Source organism: Nelumbo lutea, chromosome 1, assembly GCF_056320005.1.
Source record: "Nelumbo lutea isolate HS-2025 chromosome 1, American lotus-T2T, whole genome shotgun sequence".
Lineage (NCBI taxonomy): Eukaryota > Viridiplantae > Streptophyta > Magnoliopsida > Proteales > Nelumbonaceae > Nelumbo > Nelumbo lutea.
The window spans coordinates 77,513,179-77,532,400 of record NC_142684.1 but is presented as its reverse complement, the minus strand read 5'-3'; the positions used below and the strand labels follow the sequence as shown (position 1 = coordinate 77,532,400).

Below are 19,222 nucleotides of genomic sequence, written 5' to 3'. Positions count from 1 at the left end.
TACATCTGTTTGACAAATAAAATTAAAATCATAAGACCTAAACTCATTATAACCCTCTCGATTATTAAGAGCTTTACGAGCTAACCAATCAGCCAACTATAGATCTAAATTCTATAGCTACGGACATCCAAAAACCGTCGCTATAGAGTAACATCGAGCTACGACTATAAAACAAATCGTAGCTATAAAGTCAAATCTGTAGCTACAGATAACTTAAAAACCGTAGCTAAAATTACATATATAATTATTGAATTAGACTTTAGCCACAAGCATAAACCATAGCTATAGGTTAGCTTTAGCTACAGATTCTGTCATCCGTAGCTATTACCTATAGCCACCGCGATTGTAACTACTATTTTTTTACCGTAGCTAATTCGTAGCTATAGATCTATAGCTACGGTTTTGGCCGTCATAGCTATAGGTTTTTTTTTAGTAGCCTTCATGTTTATTTGATGGATCATAGTTATTTTAACTAGATTATAATTTTGGGTAGAAAAAATCTATGATACATACCAGAAATACATGATAATACAAGAGTTTTAACAGATCAAAGCACCCATAAATTTTGAAGTCTGCCACTTGATTGGTCACACTTCTTCAATGACACCTTTTTTTAATATATTCTAAATAAAGGGCTACACATCAGGAGTAGCCATCCCCCAACCCAGGTATAGGCAGGATTTATCTATTTTTCTGTTAATTTCTTATTTTAAGGATTTATCTATTTTTTAGTTTATCTTAGTTTTGTTGTTAAAAATTCAAATATTCATAAGGGCATTCATAAGGGCATTTTATCCAAAACCCCCTACAGTTAGACAATTGGCCCACCTACGTTCAAACACCCGCCTTCCTAGAAGAAAGACGACCACTAACTTGTAGACTAACAAAACCACTAATAAAGGCCAAAGCCAACTACCATACAGACACGTGGCAATTTATGAGAAATTCCTACTAAATCCCATAGCCCACTACTAGGCTACAGCCCCTCACCATTCAGACACATGGCCTTCTCGTTTTTTATAGAAAGCTAGACACAACATTTTCTGAGAAATTGTTGTTAAAGCTCACAACCCACTACTATCATTTTCAATCCATTCATAGAAAATGCAAAAAATGCAAAAGGCTATCCCCAACCAATTTTGCCTACATCCTATCAATCTCAGTTAATCATTAACCCTCCACTTATCATAACAAAAGAAAACTATCCATATTCTAATAATTATTGTAAAACTATTTTTTGAAATAAATATTTATTAATTTTCTAATAATTATTTAAAATATTAATAAATATAAATATAACATTATCGATTCCCCGTACTTGATACCAGGTCATTCACTAGTAACTTAATATAGTAGAAGATGAATGATATTTCATTTGTTCTTTTTGTTTTTCCACAAAGGCGGCTACATATTCGCCAAAGTTTTAATGAAGAAAAATCTCCTGCAGGGAATGGAAGAGAGATATTTGGCTGGAGGATGGCGAGTATTGACACCCACATCCCATTCGTCTGAACGGGCAACTGCAATTTGCAAATCCATTCTTGACAGAGATGTTTTCAATTTAATCAGCTGATTGGACCAATTGATCCATCTTTTGGTGAGTCCAAATCTCCTGCCTACACAAACTCTACCCACATTTATCACAGCTACACATGGAGAGCATCTCATCCTCTGCATAGTATTATGCAAGGGGAGATGTTCCAAATTCATGGGGGGTAGTGTGTTGTGGGTAGAGGTGGGCAGAGTTCTCGTGGACAGGAGATCCAGAGTCTCTTTTGGCTAGGTTTCTTTGTCTTTTTAGTTTGAGGTATCTTGGCCTTTTTAGTAGACAAATTGTTTACTTACGAAAGAAATTTGACTAATTAATATACGTATTTGGAATAAATTTGATCAAGTCAACATTTATAATAACCAAGTGACCCAAAGCTCATTTTGACCATGATTTTCAATTTGATTGGTCTAATCATCAAAATGCTCTTTGCATTAACCACCTCTTGCCAAATCAAATCTATTATTTATCAGATATCTGATTCAAATATTAATATAAAGAGATCCAACATCAAACCAAGTTTTCCATTGTTATCAAATGCCACCTTAACATACTTGAAATAATCATGAACTAGCAAGGGGAACCCATGCTCAACACGGGTGATTAATACAGAGTAATTGGGAGAGTGAACAATGAAAAAAAAGAAGAAATAGAGAAATACCCACTAATGCTATTTATATTCCATGTCATGAAAATACTATAAATGGATAAATGCAGTAAACAATGTTATAATATGATTGATCTTTTAATGGTTTTAAAATCCAAATTCTAGTTTCAAATATCATTGGTTAAGAATTCAAAATGTATTCGTGCACTTATGCCTGTGTAGATGGTTCATGAGAAACAGATATAAAAAGGAATGTAAATAGGAAATCACATGTGTTTCAAAGAATTATAATATGATTCTTAAACCTTAAACCACAAGATTTTGGCAGCAACCTCTATTAGGTGGACTGAAACTTGTAGGGCACATTTTTCTGATGATAAACTTTCATTGACTATTTTAAAGCGTTGGTAGCATGTTGCGCTTATTTCTTTTTTGGGTAGGCGTTAAATCTTCTAATCCATGTTAGGCTTCAGGTATGTGATGCGTTATTGAGACGAAAACTCAGCATTAGAGAGCACCATGTGCAGACAAGTTTACCTTTACCCATTCTCACTCACGCTGGACCAGACCCGACGGTCGGGCCGGATTTTCTAGGAACCGGTCAGGCGATCGGTTCCATTTTACCCAGAATTGTTATTTCCCCCAAAACTGTTGATTTGGTCAGTAAACCATTGGCCCAAGCAGTCTAACCATTCGAATTGTTCAATGGTTTAATTGGTTTTTACTTTTTTTGTTAGAACGGATTGTCTGTTTGGTTCGAACGGTCGGATCATTCGACCTAGGAACCGGACCCTTAACCGATTCATTATCTAGGTCAGTTTTAAAATCCTTGCTTTCTTCAGGTTCGATTTGCAAGGGTTTGGAGCACATGTATTTATCTATTTCTTTCTTATTTCTTCTTCTTCTTCTTCTTCTTCTTCTTCTTCTTCTTCATATATATATATATATATATATAAAATCAGGTCTATCGAGTCAAACCCGATTGTCTGAGGAACTGATCGGTTTGGTTTTAGGTCAAAAAACTACAGACCTTATCGGGCCTGGGTCCTCAACATTTCATGTCAAGTCGGTTATGGTTCTAGCTAATTCCGACCCAAACCCAACCCATTGACAACCCAAATTTACACACAATAATTTAAACACTTTAATCATTTATTGATAAATGCTTATGTACATCAATTTGATAGGAGATTTAAAGCTAATGGCATACACTGTCTAACAAATCCATTAGATTACATATATACTCTCCATAAACATCAAGATGTAGGGGCAGAAGTTGTCCAAACAAACAGCCCTTTACAGTCATGGTGGGCCATGTTCATTTCCATTCCCCTATAAAGTAATTAATTCATAAACATTGTTCCTTTTGCTTTCAATCAAGGTTTTAAAAATTGGGCCAGAAACAAAACGGTTTTTGCCACCAGTTTTTAGGTCAATTGGTCCAACCATCTGATTTAAATAGATGGTTCATTCTAATTTAAAAATTAAAAATAATTAAAATTAAAAATGGCCATAGACCATTGTCTGGGTTGATGAATCTCCGATTCGACCACCCGGATCAATGGGTCATTGATAGCCAAATCAAGGGGTTTTGGCCCAGGAACAGTTTAATGGTAAAACGGAATCGGTCATCTATACCGAAGTGAAAGGATGACTTTTTTTCAATTATTTTGTTGTGGACTTTACAATGGGAGGATGAAATGGCACATATATGTGGCTTTTGCAATGATGAGTATTACAGCCTGAATCATCTCAATTCAGATTTCCTTATTAATATATATGCAACATTGCCCCTAAGAGACTTTGAGACGAAGGGACAAATCTTGTTCAATAAAATAAATTCCATTCACACTTTTATAAATAATATAGGTAAGAATACAGATGAATATAGACACTACCAGTACCCAAACAAAGCAAGTTCAGATATGCTAATGACAACATACAGTTAGCCACATTTATCCAACGGCACGTTGGCAACATCTCTTATAATTTATAATTTATGTCACTAATATTCAAAATGTGTGGCTTGATGAACGTAGCCAGCAATGCATTGTAGTGAGCATATCTGGACTTCAACAAAGCATATCCCTTCCTTATTTGTACACTTGAGTCCGGCCTGGGCCAGAATAGAACCTAATAAGTTCCACAAAACAAGAATTTCCTTGTTTTGTTTCAACGTAAAATTGGTGTAAAACTTTTAATATTTGAATTATGTTTTGAAATTTGAACCCTTTACCAATAAAACAGATATTTAACAACCCTACCTCCAACTCCCACCCTTCTGTGAAAATAACAATTTCGAGAACTATTAGTAGTTTAATTAAAATGCAAAGTGTATTTATATTTTATTTCTTTTCATGGGAGTATACAACGGGGTAGCCCATCCCCCGCACCCATAACCTCCGCCAACCGTAGGCAGCAGGCCTACAACCAGCCAGAGACCCAGTTGGCAACATATAAATGCATCCAAAAGAGAGATGATCAAACATTTTTTAAGATGCTCATGAATGAAACAATTTTTTCTCAACGATACCGAACTTGGATTGAAGTCCATCCTACCCACTTGTGATTGGTGAATACATGAGTTTCGAGAGAAATGGCCAACCGTCATTAGAGGGGTTTTAGCACAAGAGATGTCAAGTGATACAACTAATCTAAGGATCAGCATATTTCATTGGACCCATGAAGCTTGTGGATTGGGGTATTCAGCGTCCGTTCTTCATTGAAACAATTGGAAGAACAAGCCAATGAAGAAACATTTCGCCCGTCTATGACTTGGATTTTTTTTTTCGGGTAATTAACAAATTATATTACTTGGAATCTGAAGCTCTATAATTGGAATTTAGGAATCTATGAAACTGAGAAGAAACAAGTTTCAAACTGCTTCAGACGAACTCTAATCTTCTAAGCTCGTCTATGATTCTGTGAAGTATTCCTCAAGTCTTAACCACATGTCGTGGTTTTATTGGGAGACATTGATTGTTGGACTAGGTTGATTAGCTTGCCATCCCGGATAATTATTGGCTAGAATTAAGAGAAGAAACATAACTAAGATCAAAATTTAAGATAAGGAATACAGTGCATCTTCCAATGCTCATATTCAAGTCATCCACATGCTACATGAATAAAATCAACCGGTCTGTTATCTCATTTCTTAAGCAAACCCGCGAGCCCATTTATGCCAATGCTTAAATGTATCTTTGAAAGTGATAAATTCTTGTCCAAGCTTCAGTTTCTGGTATTTTGGCCTACATAGAAGCGGATCCAAATCCTATAAACCATTGACCAGAGGAATATACTCTGGTAGCGGGCATGTTTACACAAGTGATCATGGCCGTGCTTATAGTTGTGGCAATTATAAAAACACCCACAGATTTCGCCTCACAAGCATGAACATGACTGTATTACTCGGCATGGTCAAGGAGAAGTTCAATCTCAGCGTAGAGTGATGTCAATCCACCTTACCCTTGGTTTCATCAGTTTGATCTTACAATGGAACTCTGATTCTCATTTTCCACTGATGAGATTTCCTAGGAAATTCTATGCGTGCATGAAGATCAATTCTTCTTCTCCGCATTCCCTAATGCCAATTTCTAATACTTCACCGACTGAAGAAGGCAATATGTAGCAACAATGCCGTCTTGGGGCCTGCAACTGAATAAGCAGGAAGAAAATTACGTTACAGGATTCCTTTACATTATTTTCAGTCATACTATTATGTACTAACTGCATTAATAGAATTTGAGCAAACCAGAAATCAGTAAATAATTACTGGGATTCGTGAGTGAATATACTATGAGACCTTGATGAGGCAATTCAAAAGTTATATATCAATTACCTGTCTGATGTCAAGCTTTAGCTTTTTTGAGAAGACTCTTCTTATCTTTTCCAGTTTCTTCGAGGTTCCCTTGCTTTCTAAGACTTGTCAGAAATACTTCTCCTGTAATTGTGTAATTGCTCTGTATTACTTGTCCATTAGAAGACAAGCTTTCTAAGAAGAAAAGAGTGGGCCTTCTACATGGGTCTTCAGGAAGCTCCCTTGTATCAAACATGTAAGGACTGGGCGTAATGGTTTCTCTTTTATTCCACACTGTAAATGTATGTTGCACAGGACCTAAGGAAGCAGCAGTGGTGTTGAAAGGAACCCATGAAGCCTATTGTGGAGACGTCACGACAACATTGTACCAGAGGTTGCAGAGGTTGGGGTACTATTGGCAAGAGATGAAGGCAGACTCAGCCAAGACACGGAGTGGTTGTGAGAAGTATGTACCAAAGGCAGATAAGTATGAACGCCTCATAGTATGCGATGTGAAATGGCGAGACATGTACATCGATTACATCCAAAATGGTATCACACCATTCGACCCAGTGTTACTAAGAAAACTTCTAACCAAGGCCAAAAGGTTTTACCTACAAGACGGAGTGATTGTGAGAAGTGTGTATCAAAGGCAGATAAGTATGAACGCCTTGTAGTATGTGATGTGAACTGGCGAGACATGTACATCGATTACATCCAAAATGGTATCACACCATTCGACCTAGTGTTACGAAGAAAACTTCTAACCAAGGCCAAAAGGTTTTACCTGCAAGACGGAGTGCTCTATAGGAAATCCTACACAATAAAGCCTATGCACTACCTAGCTGGTGAGGAAGTGGAAGAAGCGTTAGATGCAGCCCATAGCTCCAAATCAGCCCCACACCAAGGATAGATGGCCTTACACAACCATATTCTGCACCTATGCTTCTATTGGCTAACCATGTTAGAAGACACCCAAAAACATGTGCGCAGGTGTCACACATGTCAAGTACATGGCTAGTGGGTACATCGGCCAACCAATGACCTCCACCCTATTATGACACCACGGCCTTTCCATACCTGGGGGGTAAACTTGATAGGTAAGACACACCCGCCCTCTAAGGGATATTGTTTCTTTATCGTGGCCATGGATTATTTCACAAAATGGGTAAAAGCCATACCATTGAGGAGAATCTATGCAGAGAATGTAGGAAACTTGTTAAGGCGGCACATAGTCCAATGGTTTGGGGTCTTGATGAGGATACTTACAGATAATGGGTTAGACATATTAGGGTAGTATGGAGCACGACTATGAACATCAACAACCTACTACCCATAAGGGAATGGGGCAAAGGCAACTAACCAAACCTTATTGAAGATGCTAAGCAAAGTGGTAGTCGAAAACCAAAAAGATTGGGCTGAATTTTTGTTTGAAACACCCTGGGCTTATCGCACAACAATTAAGAAAAGTACACATGCAACTCCATATTCTTTGGTATACGGCCATGAAGTTGTCTTACCGCCAAGTAAGAAAAGTACACTGACTTCTCAAAGGAACATTTCTCACATACATCAACTGAAGAATGACTTGGCCTTACTTCGACAAGGAGAATTAGGCGTTTCCATGTATTTCACCAAGTTGAAGGTGCTCTAGGAAGACCTAGCTAGCTGACCCACTTGAATGTTCATGCAATAGCGCAACATGACTAGGAATGGCAACAGGGAGAGGCGGGGATGGGGAGCCATTCCCATCCCCGTGAAAATCCCCATCAGCGTCCCCGTCCCCATTCCTGCTAACGGGGACAAGGTTATCCCCATCCCCGTCCCCATGGGGATCCTCATCCCTATGGGGATCCCCGTTCCCCGTGATTTTTTATAATGTTAACCATTTTGTTTTTGTTTTTCATTTTATTTTATTTAAAAAATAAAAACAAAATAATTAAATTTACAATCCTATTAGAAAAGATTCAAACATATTCAATCATATTTTAAATATTAATATATAGATGTATGTGTACATACATACATACATACATACATACATATATCCATATATATATATATTAGTGGGGATCCCCCATGGTAGGGATCGGGGTCCTCGTGGGGCGGGGAGTGCTCTCCCCATCCTTTAGGAAGAATGACACCAGACAATCTCGGTAATGCAGGGACCAGCACTGGAAGCTGTAGCTGTGAATGCTTCAGCCAAGCCCCCATCTCTATCCTCAACAACTAGCCATTCCAAATATTACTATGAGCACTGTAAATGCAATGGACATACAAGAGATCGGTGCTACCAACTAGTGGGATATCCACTTGAGTGAGATAAATCCTAATCAAATTGATGGGGCAATAATCAACAATCCAGCTCTTGTGCAATTTCCAAGGCCATCAAAGCATCAGCTAGTAGCATCTCTTTACTTCCCACCCTGACATTTCAATAAATCAATCAGCTTTTGTCACTCATGAGCAAAGAATCTGGTGTCATTCCTACCAAACTGCTAGTAAGATTACAACCAATATTGAGTTGCTACTCAATGGTAGTACCACAAACCATATGATTTCAACCCCATCATACTTTCTTGATCACATCACATTCGATAAACCCAAGACTTTTCAGCTGCCCAATGAAGACTCTATTCCAGCCATATCATGGGGGTCTATATCCCTATGATCTTTGATCATTACAAATGTACTTTACATACCTCATTTTATATGCAATTTTCTATATGACAATAAACTAACAAAATAGCTCAATTGTGTTATTCCCTTCCTCTCTTCCACCTATATTCTCTAGGACTTAGACTTAAAGAAAATGATTGGGGTGGGGCATCAACATGAAGGACTTTACCGGTTCACCTTTGCCTCTTCTCAGTTACTTGCTCACACTACAACCATGACCGAACCTCATTCATCTAACACTACCGCTTAGGCCACACTTTTCATCAATCCCTCTCTCCGATACAAGGTGTTCCCCTCAATGCTTCAAACTACTATTGTGATGCTTGCCACCAAACAAAGCAAGCTAGAATCCCTTTTCTCATAAGTCAAACAAAGTCCTTTCAACCATTTCAACTAGTATATTGTGATATCTGGGGAGAGTGTAAAACTCCATCACGCTGGAGCACACTACTTCCTCACATTGGTTGATGATTTTACGAAGTGTACTTGGATTTACTTACTTCAGAATAAATCAGGAGTAGTCATTTTCTTGCTTTTCTTTTGTGCTATGGTTTCGCCAATTTGGGAATGTCATTCAAGTTTTATGCTAAAATAGTGCCTCTAAATTTTATGCCCACCCTCTTCAAATACTTCACTACATAGGGCATTGAACATCAACATAGTTGTGTAGACACGCCCCAGTAGAACGGCATGGCTGAGAGAAAACATCGGCCTTTATTGGAAGTTGCCAGGGTAATCCGGTTTCATGCTCACAGGCTAATCTCATTCTGGGGTGATTCCCTACAAACAATAGTTTACAATATCAATCGACTACCCACACCACTTCTTTCTAGAAAATCACCTTATGAAATGTTATTCCACACCCCACCATCTTATGACCACATGAAAGTGTTTGGTTGCCTCCGTTTTGCCCAACTGTGACCCAAACCATGTGACAAATTTGCTAGTAGAGCCATTAGACGTGTTTTTGTGGGCAATCCTTATAGACAAAAAGGACATTGGGTTTATAACCTTGAAACCAACCAGTTATTTACAAGCTGAGATGTCACCTTCTACGAGTCTCAATTCTCTTATTCAAACCAATAATGTAATGTTGACCAACCTCCACCAACACTGAGACTCTTTTCCCCCTGCAAACCCAACATTTGATAACTTCACTACATTAATAACTTCCCCTAACTTTCACCCACCAGAACAAGATCCAACTAAAGTTGCATCCATTCCACCAATACCCCAATACATCTGAACCTATGCCTATTGAATGCTTTGTTGATGAGCTAGGTACAATTAGGCCCACTATCCAGGCCCATTTGGAAAAAAAACAAAAGAACACCTAAAATTGCCACTCACCTCCAAGATTTCGTTTGTGATCTCCCATCAAAACCTACCACCTTTACTCAAGTCAATGCTGATATGTGATGGTAGTAAGCTATGGCTGATGAGATTTCCGCTCTTGAACATAAAAATACCTAGACTCTTATTGATTTACTACCCAACAAACGATCCATTGGATCCAAGTGGGTATACAAAATTAAATACAAACCCAATGTTTTAGATGAACCGTTGAAGTCTCATCTAGTAGCCAAAGGATACATCCAAGTTGAAGGTTTAGACTATCATAATACCTTTGCACCAATTGCAAAAATATCAACTATTTGATGAATATTTTTTGTAGCTACCATAAAAAAAAATGGGAACTTCATCAATCGATGTTAATAATGCATTCTTACATGGAGATCTCTGTGAAGAGGTGTATATGAACATTCCACAAGGCTTTACCAAAGATGGCGATAGTAGAGTTTGCAAACTCCAAAAATCCCTTTATGGGCTCAAACAAGTCTCCTACATATGGTTTGAAAATTTTCAGCAAACCCACAATCTCATATTGGTTATTCCTTCCTTAATCCACAAATAGTGATTCCTTTGTCATAGCCTTGGTTTACGTAGATGATGTTCTTCTCGTCAACAATAATCATTCTCGTATCTCAGCTCAAACAATTCATCAATGACAAGTTCCACATCAAAAACCTTGGGCCTCTCGAGTATTTTTTGGGCTTGGAAATTGACCAATCTCATGAAGGCATATTTCTTAGCCAACATAAGTACATCTTGGACATCTTACTTGATGCTAGTCTCCAAGATTACAAGCCATCAGCCACTGCTATAGAAATTCAATGGCATTTTATAACACTTCAAGCCCCATCCTGGATATACCCTAAGTCAGCATATACATCAACCCCACCAAGAACATCTTGTTGCTTCACATCGGGTGATCAAATACCTTAAAGGAACTCTCAAGCATGGCATCTTCCTCTCAGCTCACACTAATACTATTCTTCATGGCTACAGTGACTCACGTTGGGCCAGTTGTCCGATAACCAGGCGCTCCAGTACTACTGGGTATATCACCTTATTGGGTTCCTCGCCCATCTCATGGAAGACAAAGACAACAGCTAACAATATCCTGCTCCTCCGTCGAAGCTGAATACCGCGCAATGGCATCTGTTACAATTGAATTAGTTTGACTCTATCATCTTTTAGCTGATCTCACTGTTCAACTATCATCTTTAATGCAATTGCACTGTAGCAGTAAAGCAACTATACACATTGCTGCCAATCCAGTTTTTCTTTAGTGGAATAAACATATAGACATTGATTGTCAATTTATCCATCCGTGAACAAGATTAAAGTGGTGCTTTGCAGACCCACCATTTGCCTAGTATCAATCAGTCAGCTGATCTCCTAACAAAGGCTTTCCCAACTGAGAAATTTCACACTCTTGTCCAAGTTAGACATCTCAGACCTTTCTTACGCACCAACTTGAAGAGGTTTTAGAGTAAGAATCTTGGGCAACGTGGCCCACTTACAAGAATTAGTTACTCTGTAACAAACTCTATTTGCACTTATTTACCATCTATATCTATAAATACATGTATAAGAAATGAAACAATACACATAATTTCTTTCCGTCTCTGATATCATTTTACAAAAACTAAAGGAGAGCAACTTTTACTTTCTACCCTTCTACTAGAAGTGAGAGAAAGCAAGGAGACATTTTTCTATGAATTGGTTCCCAGTGAATGTGGTGAACATAGGTAAGCATCACTTTAAACTCCCTATTTTTCAGGGTTCTTCTACATTCCTTCTACTGAAACTTTGTCTATGGTTTTTGATTTTTCTTTCCTCCCTTCTATCTTTCTACCGAAGCACACTAACTGGAAAGCAACATCTTTGGATCTGCTCCCAGCAAATGTAGTTCTGTGAACACAAGTAAGAGTCACTTTAAAGTACTCCTTATTTTGGGTTCTCAAGGAGGACCAAATTCTCGGCGGAGAATTTCTGAACGTAGATGAAATTCCATTTGAGGAATCTTCAAATCTTTTATTTATTTATTTATATATTTTTGTTTTATTCTTCCAACAATGTTATGGGTTTCAGTTTATAAGTTTTGAGTTAATGGTAGTTTCAAAATAAAGGCTCAGTTTAGAAAGAGTACAAATATAAATATGTACAGTATAAATACATATAAAATAATACATAATATAAGGTTTTGCGCTCTCTGCGTATTTGTATTTGTATTTGTACTCCTTCCAAATGGAGCCTAAAGAGCATAATTGAGTTTTTGAAACAAGTTTAGATGCACATAACATCACATTCCACTAAGATCATCCAATAAGGGAGGTTTAAATCCTTTGATAAATTAGAGAGGTGTTAGTATTTATAGGAAATCTAAGGGGAGGTTGTAGATACAAAACGGGTGAAGAAGATGATAGTAATGGCTAGGGGATAGGTCAGGCTTCCACATTGTACCCAATCCATTCAACCAAAAGTGACGTGGCTTCCACATTATGTTAAAATAAATACTATTTATATTAAAATAACCCAATCCAAGATGTTGGGTTAAGTTTGAATTAGGGCTAGGATGGTAAAAGAAAAATTACTAATAATTTTCAATAGTTATTAATAATTTACTAACCTAGGCCCAACTTGAGTCCAACATCTTGGACTGGGCTTTGACTTGGTAATGTTGAGCTTTGTAGCCCAATTTCCAAGTAGAATATATTGATAATATGTAGATATGTTTATCATAAAATGTTGGGTGCACTCAAACTTGAATGGTCGAGTTCAAACTATCCAAGGCTTTAGCCCAAAGCCTAACCTAAGTTTAGGTTCGGTTTGAGTTTTTAGGCCTAAGCCCAACTTGAAGTTCAAAAACTAAAGCCCAATTTGTGCAAAAGCTTTGATTGAACTAGGTTAGACTCAGGTTAGGCCCACCCAACTTGCACCCCTAGCTCCTTTTGCCTCAAATTATTTTAACAAAGCATGTGCATGACATGGTTTCCACTAGTATACTATATTATACAGAGACGTAGGCCACATCAAAAGCCCTCTCCTTGCTCCATTACCCCAATCCTGGCTTCTCCTTATCTCTCTCTCTCCTCCCTCCCCCACCCCCACCCCCCCTTTATCCCTTCCCAGCCCTTATATGTAACAATGTGGCAGCCCTCTCCTCACTAGAGCCACCCCAACTCCTCTCTCATGTTCCTAATCATTTAGCCAACCTCCCTCTTGAAATTTCCCTTAAACTATCTCTCCCACCTAAAATTCCTCCCAAAACACATCTTAGTCTATCTTACATGCCCAATCTAGCCACATGGCACCACTATCCCCTATTTTCTCCTAAACTATCTTTGATTATCTCTAATGCCTATTTATCTCCTAAATTATCTCTAATTTAGGAAAGACTTTCTCTCCTAAATTATCTCTATTTCCTATTTATCCTCTCCTCCACTTTTCATCTATATCTATCTAAAGAAAGTTTGAATTAAAAATTTTAATAATTATTTACATATTATAACAAAATTATGTAATAACTTTAAAATACTTAAATTTTACGTATTATGAAATTCATAATGAAATTACGTATTAACAATATAAATTATAATTTTATGGATTAAAAATTTTAATAATAAAATTACTTAAATTTTATTTGAATAATAAAAATTTAAATATTTTAATAACTAAATATTTTAAATAACAAAATGTTAAAATAGATAAATAATTATATAACAAAATATTTAAACTATTGTTATTTATTAGAGATTAAACTATTAATTTAGTTGACATTGGGAGTGTTTAGGGGTCAACTCATTTCGGTTGTAGATTGTTTGGCCAACTAAACCAACTTGGTTGGGTTGGGGAGTTGGCCACTCGAAACTAACCGACTATTAGTGAAAACTGACCAACTTGGGTTGTAACAGTTTGGGTCGATTTTTGGTTTGGTCGATCGATTCAAAAGATTTGAACTCAAAAATTAAATTTAAATTAAAAAAAAACTATAGTGGTATTATTAAAAAATAAATAAGTTTAAATTTACAATATGAAATATTTTAGACTAATAAATATGGGAATTTTCCCACATTTTTGTATTAAAAATATATCTAAAATATGAAATATTAATATATATCTATAGTAGGGTTAGTTCGATTTTGGTCGATTTACAAATGGCCAAACCGAAATTGACCCAACCTAATTAGGTTGGGGAAATTACTTAACCGAAGGCAACTGGAAATACTAGAAAACTAACCAACTCGATCGGGTTGAATTGGATCGGTTTGGTTGGTTTCACCACTTTTATGAATAGCCCTAGCTGAAATTAATTATTATTATTTTTGTATTATAAAAAATTATTAAAAATAGTACATAAAATATAAATAATTATTAATTATTTAAAAAGTTATCATATAAAACAATTCTCTACTCTTATCTATTTCTATTGTTTAACTTTTACTTAACAAAATCGTACATCTTACAAATCCTTGCCAGTGTATATATATATTAACATGGGTATCCACTCCCAATACCCAATTATAAACCTCTATATATATTATAAAAGAAATTATATAAATAGTAAAAATGATTGAGTGAGGATTCACACCAGTGTTTTAAGACTTGTACCGGAAACAAAACCAAAATGCGTACCGGGTCACAAGTCAAACAGTTTGATCGCAAGTCACATAACAACCATACATAATAGATTTTGTAAATAAGAATAAGGTAGTAACTAGATGTTCAAAGCATTGTTCTTTGAGATAGATGACTGCGGTTCAAATCTTTTAGCTTCTATAATTTTTCAGAATATACACTTATTTAATTAGTATATATATTAAAAGAGGCAAAGGTAAGTATAGAAAACAAAATAAGTTGATGGTTTAATGCTAATATATGTAATGTAATTAAGAAAACTCAGGTTCAAATCTCTCTATCACCATTTTAAAACTAATAACCATTTCGTAACTCAGACAGGTTGTGGAATCCATCTGGTTTTCTACCGGTTTTTCAGAAAAATGAAAACTGGGATTTCCCTTTTAAAAACTAGAATTCCTTCCATTCACGAGTTGACCGATCTGACCATCCGGTCTGAGTCATAAAACAGTGATTTAAACCCTTGCCCTTATGTCTCATTAGAGGTGTTTTCAAAACTATCCTACGACATCATTTCTTCTACTTAAGAGGGTTACCACATTTGATTATGTGATCTAAATTAAAATATTAAATAACGTGCAAGATTCAAAATCCCCCATTTCATTCAACTATTTAATTTTTTTTAAATTTTCAAATTATCCCTATTTTATTTATTTGAACGGTGAAAAGACATCTCCAATCAGATCGTCATGGATACCCATGACCACAGCAATGATTGATTACCTCTCTCTCTCTCTCTTTGCAGGCTTGTAGACAATAGTTCAATTCTCGATGGTTTTGTCCCTTTCTTTTTTGTTTTTGTTTTGTTATTTCTAATATTAGAATGGGCATTTGGAGTTCGACTTTTTTGCTTGACATCGCAGATGGAAGCACAACTGTACTGATGGTAAATATATTATGGAAGCACTTTGAAAATTTTAAACAATGGTCGAATTCATGGAAGTTTATCTAAAAGTTACAACGCTTCAGGCTTCATAGCATGTAATAATTTCAAATTGATTAAATTTCTTTTCTATGTTACCTCTCTCATTTATTTTGTGGTTCCTTGAGCTATGCTTCTTTCAAGTCAACTTTTATGAAGGAAAAGGAATGGGCAACGAAAAGAAAATAAAAATGTTCAGTTGGCATTTTGATTATTTAATGCATTCTATCATCTAATTTAATTTAACGGTTAAGGGGTATTCTTTGCATGCTAAAAGTTTAGGAGGTGTTTGATGCAAATTAAAGTACAGCCTACAGCGATAACCCATAGTACATGGTACAAGAGGCCTTCTAATTTACTCTTTTTTTTTTATTTTATTTGGGTAATTAACAAATTATATTACTTGGAATCTGAAACTCTAGAACTGGAACTTAGGAATTTATGAGAACTGAGAAGACAAAAGTTTCAAATTGCTTCAGACGAACTCTAATCGAGCAGAAATATTCTGCAGTCCTCTAAGCTCGTCTACGTTTTTATGAAGTATTCCTCAAGTCTTAACCACATGTCGTGGTTTTATTGGGAGACATTGATTGTTGGACTAGGTTGATTAACTTACCATCCCGGATTATTAGCTGGAATTAAGGGAAGAAACATAACTAAAATCAAAATTTAAGACATCGAATAAAGTACATCTTCCGATGTTCATATTCAAGTCATCCACATGCTACATGAGGAATAAAATCAACTGGTCTGTCATCTCATTTCTTAAGCAAAACTGCAAGCCCATTTCGTCCAGTGCACCAAGGTATCTTTGAAAGCGATAAATTCATGTCCAAGCTTCAGTTTCTGGTATATATCTTGGCCTACATAGAGAGCGGGAAGGATCCAAATCCCATGAAGTATGAACCATTGACCAGAGCAACATGCGTACTCTCGTAGCAGGCATGTGTACACAAGTGCTGGCCGTGCTTATAGTTGTTGGAATTATAAAAACACCCACAAATTTCTACTTACGAGCGTGAACATATGACTGTTTTACTCGGCATGGTCAAGGAGAAGTTCAATCTCAGCCTAGAGTTATGTCAATCCTTCTTACCTTACAATGGGACTCTGATTCCCAGCTTCCACTGATTAGATTTCCAAGGATGGGCAGTAATTTCCTAGGAAATTCTATGCGTGCATGAAGATCATTTCTTCTTCCCCACATTCCCTAATGCCAATTTCTAATACTTCACCGACTGAAGAAGGTAATATGTCGCAACAATGCCGTCTTGGGGCCTGCAACTGAATAACCAGCAGGAAGAAAATTACGTTACAGGATTCCTTTACATTATTACTAACTGCATTAACAGAACTTGAGCAAACCAGAAATCAGTAAATAATCCCTGGGATTCGCGAGTGAATTATGAGACCTTGATGAGGCAATTCAAAATCTATATATCAATTACCTGTCTGATATCAAGCTTTAGCTTTTTTGAGAAGACTCTTATCTTTTCCAGTTTCTTCGAGGCTCCCTTGCTTTCTAAGCACTTGTCAGAAATACTTCTCCTGTAATTGCTCCGTATTACTTGTCCATTAGAATACAAGCTTTCTAAGAAGAAAAGAGTGGGCCTTCTACATGGGTCTTCAGGAAGCTCCCTTGTATCAAACATATAAGGACTGGGTGTAATGGTTTCTCTTTTATTCCACACTGTAAATGTATGTTGCACAGGAAGAACGTCGGGAAGAAGTATATCGCGTTCAAATAACTGAACAGCATAACCCCACGAGACAGAAATTGTCCATGAAAACCAACGGTCGTAGCAAACTGTTTGTTGCAAGATCCTTGCAGGATCGAACTTCACAGCTTCAAGTAGATGTTCTAAAGCTTGCTTACTGCTCATGTTGGGGAAGATTGGATCTATGTAATTTAAGTGATGAAGTGATACCAGCGGTCTTAATGGGTGAGCAGCCAGCAATCCGAAAGCATCTCCCCTGAAATCTACCTACCAAGAGGAATAGACACAGACAGGCACAAAAGAAAAATTAAGGAGTTGGATTAGACTCAGCCTCTGATCTCAATAATAGTTTAAGTTGCAACTCCAATGTGAGAATTTAGCTATCACCATCAGAGAGGGAAAGGTACCTGATGAAACCCTGGCTCATGCGTCAGCCCAACTCCCAGCTCTGCCAAGCAAGAGAAAATCCTAGCATCACTTCCATAAAGATGTGGATACCGCACCAGACATGAGTCGAAAACCTTTGCCAGAACTCTGGCGAGCGGATAGCTTATGGCGAAACCACCTCCTCCGAATGCCATTTCAAAGGAAAACAAGGAATTCTGCTTGGAGCTCTCTGAGTTGGTCCCGATGTAGTACCACAGATTATGGTCGTACTTGGAAAGTGTCTTAACCAGATTCCCTGGGAAGAACATTGTATCATCATCCCCGAAAACAAACCATCGGACTCCTGTGTGGTTGAGAGCAACAGTTTCTGACACAGCTCGGGCCACACGAATTGCCGATCGGAGACCACCCCTGTAAGTGTAACGAAAATGGGATGTGTCCTCGGAGATGCAAATGGGAGGAAGGGTGCTACTATCGTTATGCTTGTCCACAGTCGTCGGTGGCATGCTGTCAACAAATACACAACCTCTCATGGATTGCGGTTTCCACCAGAGCCTTACATATTCCTTCCGATTGGGCCAGGATTGAGCAGTGGAAGCAATGCCAAACACTAAATGGTCCAGAGTGGTGGGCGGCGAGACGTAGAGCGACGGAACCCATACATGACTGAGGGTAGAAGGACGGACGAGGGAGATGGATACAAAGAGGTAGATGATACAGAGACAAGAGGAAATCAGGAGGAGGTTAATGAGGCGATAGGAAGTCAGGCTCTTTGAGGGTAACTGAAAAAACGACATTTCCCGGAGGGAGACAAGGTCTGGAATCATTAATAGGGGATGGGGATGGGACGAAGGAACCAGAGTACCAGACCCCTTTACTTAAGAGCATGGATTGCGCGCGGTTCACGGTGCCCAATGACCTGTCAATCTAGTGACTTTCTTCTCTAAAATCTGTTTTCTGATTTTGCTTTTTTCTTTTTCAGGCACTTGTACAATTACAAGCACAACTGGTATGGCCTAAACACAGTTTTAAGAACGTTACTCTTCCTTTTCCGTTACGGTGAGTGACTGGTATGCACCGTGCACTATTTCGTGAATAGAAACTCCGTTTGACTTTTGCTGCGGACGTGGATAAGTAGCTGCCGAGACACTTCTGGTTTAGATAGAACTTCGGAGGCCTGCGTGGACGAACGCCGGAAAATTAGGTAACTATTCACTTGCTGTGATACAAAGAGAAGCATTGAATATTAAGACCCAGGGAAGTGATACTACGATGGTCAGATGGTGTACTGTAACGTAACGAGGATAAGTGTATTAATTAGCCCCATTAATTTGACTCTATTTTTCTCATTAACGAAGAGCTAAGGAGCCATTGGTTTTGAACCCACTACCCACCTAAAGAAACTAATCCAAGGGAAAATACAAAAATTGGTGAATACTCAAAAGTCAAAACAAAGGGAAACATGTGTGAAATTCCTATGGATCGCCCGAGGAGCGAGGCAAGGCAGAGATCAAATCAGCCCCCCAAGACGGCGCCCCACAACGTCCTACAGGTTACAGCATATTCCCACCGTCTATTG

At 37.5% G+C, this 19,222-nt stretch overlaps 1 protein-coding gene across 1 annotated transcript; it reads right to left on the bottom strand.

The window, feature by feature from the left end:
- Nucleotides 1-16,194: 16,194 nt before the first annotated feature.
- Nucleotides 16,195-18,820, bottom strand: LOC148875518 (uncharacterized). Its single transcript, XM_088964837.1, has 3 exons — nt 17,664-18,820; nt 16,987-17,523; nt 16,195-16,822 (listed from the first exon to the last, which is right to left on the bottom strand). Exons 1-3 carry the CDS (start codon nt 18,468-18,470, stop codon nt 16,709-16,711), a joined length of 1,458 nt encoding a protein of 485 aa, XP_088820963.1. The 5' UTR covers nt 18,471-18,820; the 3' UTR covers nt 16,195-16,708.
- Between the last annotated feature and the right edge of the window lie 402 nt (nt 18,821-19,222).